The sequence below is a fragment of the Cyprinodon variegatus genome, unplaced genomic scaffold (genome assembly GCF_000732505.1).
Source record: "Cyprinodon variegatus isolate N-32 unplaced genomic scaffold, C_variegatus-1.0 Scaffold979, whole genome shotgun sequence".
NCBI lineage: Eukaryota > Metazoa > Chordata > Actinopteri > Cyprinodontiformes > Cyprinodontidae > Cyprinodon > Cyprinodon variegatus.
Window position 1 is genome coordinate 58,133 of NW_015151432.1, and position 8,501 is coordinate 66,633.

Below are 8,501 nucleotides of genomic sequence, written 5' to 3' on the forward strand. Positions count from 1 at the left end.
GAGTCAGGTTAACTTTGTCCACCCCCCCAAAAAAACAGCCTAAAGCTCAACATCAGCTCTACCTGTATAGGGCTCCACACCAATGCTAAGGTTTTTAAGTGGCCTAGTCATTCCAAAAAAGTAAAAAAAAAACAATCTTTTTTTGGAAGGACTATGACCTGGACGTCTGAGAATCTTCACCAGCAAGTGGCCTAGTCAAAGTCTGCAACATAAAATCATTTCATTTAGTCAATTGCTATCATTTCTATCATAGGACTTCACAAAGCATGCCACTTTAAGGCACTTTACAGAGTCAAATGTGGCTTAATTAAAAAAGCGATATCCTAAAACCACCATAGTAAAGCTGAAGACTATTGGCTACTCTCAACACATTTGGCAGCCGGTTATTCGATTTTAGGGCAAAGGATTTTTCCTCCCACATAAATGTTTTTTCCTGAAGAACTCTGTTAATATATTAACAAGAATAATGAAGAATTTTCTAAATCGTTTGACTTTTTTTTCTTGCAGGGATGTGATGAAGCTTGGTTCCAGTAAGCCATGGCCTGAAGCCATGGCCATGATCACGGGTCAGTCCAAAATGAGTGCCAAGCCTCTCATGGAGTACTTTAAACCCCTCATTGACTGGCTTCAGGAGGAGAACAACAAGAACAAAGAAGTCCGTGGATGGCCCGAGTATAACTGGAAACCTTCAGGTATGATTAATGCACTCAGACACTTTTTATTCAACCACACAAAGATGCAAGGTGGGTTTTTCTTTTCTGACAGACAGACAAATATAATGTAGGGATGTGTTGGAAGAACCGCATCAATGGTTTTCAAATCTATTTAGGTAGAGCCTTTCTTTGTTTGTTAGGGATTGTTTACTGTGGAAAACTCTGTACTTTTACATACTATTTTGAAAAGAGAAATCACTATATTTTCTTCAGAATATTGCTGATACCAATCATATTTCTCTTGACGGATCTGAATGACATTACACAATCAATTCCTCATAGCCGACAATGAAGATATGACAAAAATTTGGTACACTCATTGAAATCGTTTCTCTAGAGTGTTTAATAAATTCAAAGGTTTTAATTTGGAGTATTTGTATGTAATATTTCACACATTGCAATAATTTTTTCATACAGTACGTTCTCTCATAAACCAAACACTCTAAAAGGAAACAAGTGCAAAGTGTAATTCTGCAGAAACTAGTAAAAGCTGATTTTATTACATTCAGTGTTGCATAACGTGGCATTACACACTATATGTTAAAACATTTTTTAAGTATCATTGCTTCTATAAAGCTTCAGCTTTTACTGTTGTATACTTGTTAATGCATTTTATTAGTCTGCCGATGCCTTAAATATACAGAAACCTTTGGTAACCTTTTTTTTTTTTTCCACCATTCTTTCAAAAATCCTCCGATTTCACCAGAAACGCCTTAAAACCTGTAAAGGTTTAACCTTTTGCATCTGCTTTAAAGCAGGATGCAGCGCTTTTGTCTTCCATACAAAATAGAAAACAAGTTTATTGTGAGATTGAACTGAAGCCCATTTAATATGTTAGTGTGGACTAAATGTTGCCAATGTTTTGCAGTGTGAGGATAAAGCAATAGGGATATAGTCGGTAGCCAAAGTTAATAGCTGCTTTTTTCCCCTCACTTTGCTCCCGAAAGCACAAAAAAAAAACCTTTAGGAAATTTCACAAAGTTGTTTTAGGCGGAGCCGTTCTAATCCACAAACACATTTTGAACTAAGTTGTTCCATCATAGCTCTGGCTGTAGCTATTCCTCCAGCATTGCCCTGTATTTAGAGCTCTTATCTAATGGTTAACTTGATTTCCCACAGCATTATCCTCCCGCCACCATTTCTCTCCATGGGGGATGGTGAAATGCATCACTGCATGGGTAACATGCGGTAATGGTCATCTTCCCGTGCACAGTGTTTAGCATGGAAGCCTCATGGGAAGCCAAGTGTTTGACTCTGGACTAACGTCCTATAGACTGTACAGCTAAACACTGAACTTATTATTCTGATGTTGTCTCAGGGTGGGAGGCAGATCCGGTTCTTTTTCTTGTTTTCGTCTCTTAGCAAAAGCAACAAATTCCCTCTAAATGTTTTAAACTGTATGTTCACTGCTAAAAATTTAAATCTGAATAAGTCATTTTTTCTTAAAATAAGTGTTTGTTTTTTTTTGCATTGAGGATGTGTGCCTCTTTGCCAATGGAACAAGATAATTTACTTTTAAAATAAAAAAAAACATTTACATTGTCTTATTTCAAATGCATTTAATCTAATTATCTCATTTTAAGAGGAAGAATATTCATTCCATTGGCAAATCATCTTATTGGAATTTATTTTATGTTTTGCTTTCAATAACCGTAAATACTGGGTGTTTATGAGACCTGATAAGTGCTAGATCTGAGATGGAGAGGTGTGAAAGTTTCCTCAATAAACTAGTAACACTAGTCTAAATGTGCTTTGTTGAAACATCTTAGATGCTCTTAATCCAATCATCACTTTAAGGACAAGAAACTCTTTTTCTAAGTTTTTTTAAATCTAATAATAATCAGATAGCAAAAGGTTCTTGAAGGAAGACTTTTTATGTTATCAAACCAGGCGAAACTAAAACTTTTCCACCTGAGGAGTTCTGGATAAAGAATATTGACAAACCAAAATGTCTTTTTTTACCTTAAATATTTGCCTGTTTATTTACAATTTTTGTTTAATTGCTGCTCTAAGTTGTCAGTGGGAAAAGGGCTCTGTCAGCTAAAGACACGTTTCACATTCTTATACTCCATCCATCCATTATCTGACACGCTTCTCCCAATTGAAAGGAAGCCGGAGTACCCGGAGAGAACCCACGCATGCTCAGGGAGAACATGCAAACTCCATACAGAAAGCCCAGAACCTTCTTGCTGCAAGGCAGCAGTGCTAACCACTGCTCCACTGAGCAGCCCTCTTATACTCCATTTAAAGATTAATTAAATACTAAATTATTTGATGAATATTTCAGCAATTCATGAATAAGATTAATTGTTTAAGGCCTTAGTTTGTTCTTTGCAAGAACTCCAACTCAAACAGATTAATACAAAACTTCTCCATCCAGCAGAGAATGTGATACTTGACAATCTAGAAAATAATAAACCTATAAAAAGCCGTTCCTCCTTTATTCCTATCTTTGTGTATGCTTTTCAGAACCTGATGCTGAGGTCGTGGTGAATGATGGTAAGGTGGAGTTCCTGGGACTGAGGGTGAACCAGGGCGCTGCCAAAGCTGGCCAGTGGCTACTGCTCTCCATCAGCCTTGTTTTCTTGCTGGTCATCCTTCTCCTCGCCTACAGATACAGAAAGTCAAAAAAGAGTGGAAAGTCCCTCTCCATGATGGAGCTAAAGAACAAGGATTGAATGTTGTGTTAATTCTGGCAGATTTATTGTAGCTACCACAAAACCAACCTCAATGTGAACAACTGCATCATGTCGGAGCACATTTTCTAATCAACCGTTGGGTTTTTAATTTTTGCCTCTTTCACACTGAATGTCAGAAATCCCTATTTCCTGAAAAGCAACACTTTGCAAATCTACATAAACCAGAACTTGTATCAAATGTTCCTGTTTAAATGTAATGTTTAGGAAACATGTTTAATAAAAAAAAAAAATCAAATGTTTTACTGATGGTTTTAAATGTGTTATAATGGCAACCTTTTTTTGTAATATGGTGTAATAAGTGGAAGATGTATAGATTTGATTTTTACATTTTATTTTATAATTCTGGAATAGCTGGAATAAGATGAGTATTAAAGGAGGGCATCAATTTTTAACACTCCTAAGATATATCTTAGAAATACATGCATATGATAACTTAGATAAACACACACACACACACACACACACACACACACATATATATATATATATAAGTTTTGAGTGTGTTGTCAGTTATATAAAAATGGCAGATCATTTCTTAGATTTTTTGTCGCAAAAATATAAGTAGACAGCTATGAAGGACCAGTCATGCCATAACAAAAAAATTAAATAAAAAAAAACATAGAATTTAAAGTATTTGATAAAAAAAATCTTAATCTGTTATATTTACTGAGCGCACTTAGATTTAATAACATTTGCTTTGTTTTCTGAAAATGCAAAACAAATTGTAATTTATTTTTAATATATAAGTTTAAAAGAGGAAATTTTTTTTATAAAATGTATGTTTATTGTGTAAACATGTTTTAATATCTAATTTTACTTCCTTTGTATATCTGTAATAAAAAGATTCAATTCTGCCTTGTTTGCTTAAATCTTTAATAAATGTTCTTCTTTTTGAAAACAATTTATTTCAGCTGCATCCATGATACAAAAAATCAAGGGACAGCAGATAAACGGTTTCCGAGCTCAAGCAGCGTCTGACCGAACAAAGCACTGTGGTTTACAAAGGACACACACTAGTAATGAAATCCTCTAACTGTTTCCACCTGGTTGTTTAATTGTTCACAACATTAGACAATGTTTGATGCACAATTTAAACTATTTAACTTTTATTAATTTGCAGTAAATTCATGGTGTGGCTCTCCCACTTGACGAAGTTATCAGAGGGGAAAGGGACACAAAACAAGTCAAGCTTTTCATGATATTGTGGGAAAATATGTCATAGTGTTATAAAATGTAAGCTTGGTACAAAAAACTGCAACTCAGTGAAATATCATCGTAGATGTGTTTTCTCTTTGGCCAGATATGTTTATTTTTATTTTTATTCAGGCGGAAAAAGATTTTGAAAAAACTGAAAATACTAACCAGGTTTGACCCAAAACTTTTGATAATTTGCTTGACAGAATATCTTTTTTTAGCGTTGATGGAGGTGGCATCGAATTGCAAAGATCATTTTAAAGCTGAATCTGCAGGTAAAACTGTGGACCATGGTGGCTCAACTCCATCCTACTTTTTATCTAACTAATAAAAAAAAAACATCCATGTAATATCTAAAATTGGACAGAATATCAGTCCACATTTGACCAATTTTACAGAAACATAAAGCGTATAATTATTTTGTAGTATTTTTGACAGCTCCAAATATATTTAAAAAAGCCCTCCAGTTATGATGCCAACATTGACATGAAAGGATTCTGGATAAATAGAAATAGGTCGCTAAAACAAGATGAAGCTCAGGAATTACAAGATCCTATTAGCTCCATAACAGGGATGAAAAAAAAAATCCCTTCATGAAGAAGAAGTTTAAGCTTTTGAGTGGTGCTAAAAAATAAACTGTTTGGTAAGGTTAGCATCATTATTAGCAGACCTGTCTACTGGCTGACAAACACCACAGAAGGAGAGCAAAAACTTCAAGCCGTAACTTTTAAACAACTTCTTCCAGGTCGGAATGTATGGAGTGAATTTTGTTCCATTATTGTTGAAAGCAAAAAACACATTTTGTAAATGTTACATTTAATAAAATGATATCCAGAAAGAAACTTTGCAAGCGTAATACTAAAAGGTTTTCAGATTTATTTGTTTTAATTCTTCATTTAAAAAAAATGTATGTTTCATTTTTTTTTTTTTTAAATATTTTTTTCCAATTGTGTTTTCCAGATCACATTCTGTTTCCTCCTGGGGGCGGGCTTTCTTATTGTATGAGAACGAAAAACAATTGTATTGGTCAAAACGACGTTAGCAACAACATTTTTATTGGGCTTGTGATCTGAAAAAGGGATTTGAAAAGAATAAAAGCTGCGAAACTCAATCTGGAAAAGAAATTTGAAAACAAAAAATTAGAAAGAATTGAAACTATATATATATATATATATATATATTTTTTTTTTTTTTAAAGAGGACCACAATGTTATTCCAAAAACCATTTATTTTTATAAATTTTTTCTGCATATTTTTACGGGTTAGGTTTTCCAATTACAAACCATGTCGCAACAATAACAGAAAAACAGAAGACACAATTCTGATGTGAAATTGAAAGGTGATTTAACCAAATACCAATTTTAAAAACATATTTGCTACACCGTTGAGCTGTACAGGATATGGGTGACTTTATAGGTGGAAAACTTTATAAAATGTGTCATCTAATTTATCTTTTTTTTTGGAGACAGTGGAGTTTGAACTTTATACATCAACTGAACATCCTTATATATTGGTAGACTAACTGTACTTTTTACGATCCTGTTAGTCTTCAGTGGAATCCGCTGGTTTCAGTGTCTGTCATTTGCTTTATGAGGAAAAGCAAGAACAAAGTCCAGAAATACACGCATTCATTCAAACACGCTATTTACCTTGTCAATATTTACAATTTCATCCATACCTTTGTAATCTGCTAACATTTCCAGTGTTCAGACTCCCTGTATGAGAAGCTTAAAATAGCCACACGGCATCATTTCATATTGTTAGCTCCACACGGTAATAAATAACAACTAGGTGTAATCTGCAGACAGGATGGCTCCTGATGTGGAAATTATGAGAAACTATTACAGAGTCTGAGTGACATCAGCAAAACCTGTATCAACCTTGCATGTAAGGAATATTAGTCTTTGCGATGCTTGTCCTGCACGGACGTTCATTAGAAGGCAGCTTAGATTCATAACGGAGTGGCTGCTGCTCAAAATAAAATAACATACACCGGGACATGACTTCAGATCATTTAAAAGCTAAAATCACAGCTCAGAAAATAAAATGTTTTAAAAGGATGAAAAGTTACTCGCAGATTCAACAGATTTTTTCCCTCTAGATGCAACATTGATTCCAATAAAAAAACAGCATACCAAAAAATAAAGAAAAAAAAATGCTTATCAAATTACAATCTCTCCAAATGTTCAGCATATTGCACAAAAAAGTCAAGGACATCAATTTTAGTAAAAAAAAGAAATGCATTGTCCACAGTAGGTCCGTGCACCATAGAAGTCCTTATAGCTCTATCAAGCCCAGTGTTCTCTTGGTTTTTAGCCTCTGTGGCAGTGAGTGGTTCAAAATGATCAGTAGTAGCAATGCTGCATCTCAGTCCAGCTGGTGATCCAGTACTTTTTCTGTGGCTCTTCAGGCTGAAATCCCAGATTGAACTGATAACGTTCAGCTCTGCGAATTCTCACCCCACGGTGCTTTGGCATTACCCGGTAGTAGATGGCTCGCTTGAAGAACCCAAGCTGGCAGGACAGAGGGAAAAACAAAAAACAGATATTTAGAGGATCAGATGAGATTAGCAGAAATGTTAGCAAAAACTGGAGTCATAATCAAGGAGAGATGGGATTAAGGAGCTGTGGAAAAACAGGTTGCTTGCAAAGACAGGGTCCTGGAAAAGACAGAGAATAAAGTGAAAAACAGGACCTGAAGGGTTAAGAGTGAAGATATTCAATCAGCCTGAGAGAAAGTTGGAAGAATGATCAGTTAGAATAAGCAGAAGAAAAGCAGTAAATTATTCTCATCTGAGCGACAGCAGTAAGAATTAAAGAGCCTTTCACTACCGAAAACCACAAACTACAATGCATGTTTTTGGGGTTTATTACCATTTTTTAAAATATATTTTTTACCATTATATTACATTTTTTCGACTGTTTTCTGTCAGGTTTGTAAAAAAAAACAAAAAAAACAATCATATAAAGAAATTTAATTTGATCCAAAAACAGTCAATGAAAACTACTTATGGAGGCAAGAGGTGCAACATGTGATGTAATCATGCTTATTATGAGTTCAACATCTACCGACATGACGATGTTCTGCTAAATCTTCTTTTACTAAACAGACCCAAATATTGTATAAAAGTCTTGCTGTTAGACGAGTCTTGCTGAATTTTCATCAATTATCTGTTCCAGATGTTATTTCAATAGTAGCTTGATCTTTGAATTTCTTTTTACGAAATAACAACAATATAAACCAGTGTCCTCTGGATACTGGCATGCTAGCTGCAGGTGTAGTGACTGATAGTTCTGTCATCAGCAAAATGCTAAAAATATTGTAGCCTGATAAAATGGAAAATTGCTTCTAAGTAACAACAAATGTGGTCATTTAGTGGGAAACTAGGTTTGGTGAACAGTTGACTGATTGTGAAAGACTCCTACGTCCGTCCAGAGCACTCCTAAAATTGTTTGGATCTGAGAGAAGATTAGAAATATGAGAAAAATGGTGAATGTGTCCTCTCCTTCTAAATTACTGAATCAGAGCATATAAACAGTTCTTGCACAAGGCCCATTAAATCTAGCTAGCCTGGATGGAAAAGTGGAAGCCATTGTCAAATAAAAGCCATAAGGATACCAGCTCTGCTATTTACCAAATCTCATTTGTTCCAAATCCTCCGCATCAACACAAGCAAAGTTGATGGGAAGATGAATGGAGATATTGGGAGACAACTTATTAGAGGGTGCAAAGGACTGGAGGAAAAGTTTACCTTTCGGCCTGAACAAACAGTCAGTGTTACATTTCAATGGTAAACATCAAAATCTCCACGTATTAGAATGGTGTAGTTAAACTGCTGCTGTAGTATGTCTGCTTCTGTCTCCTTGAACCCCAGTCAGCCGCTCACACTGAGCAT

General features: G+C 35.0%; 2 protein-coding genes across 2 annotated transcripts in view; one reads left to right on the plus strand and one right to left on the minus strand.

Annotated features, from left to right (window-relative positions):
• ace (angiotensin I converting enzyme) overlaps window positions 1–3,847 on the plus strand; it is a 33,853-nt gene extending 30,006 nt beyond the window's left edge. Inside the window, exons 24-25 of the mRNA XM_015398996.1 lie at window positions 508–692; window positions 3,183–3,847. Coding sequence (XP_015254482.1) covers window positions 508–692; window positions 3,183–3,391 — 394 coding nt within the window. The 3' untranslated portion in view covers window positions 3,392–3,847. The remainder of the gene's footprint in view (window positions 1–507; window positions 693–3,182) is intronic.
• A 2,030-nt stretch (window positions 3,848–5,877) lies between these two features.
• Window positions 5,878–8,501, minus strand: part of itga3 (integrin subunit alpha 3) — a 71,018-nt gene continuing 68,394 nt past the window's right edge. Inside the window, exon 26 of the mRNA XM_015399000.1 lies at window positions 5,878–7,119. The gene's annotated coding sequence lies outside the window, so the exon portion shown is untranslated. The remainder of the gene's footprint in view (window positions 7,120–8,501) is intronic.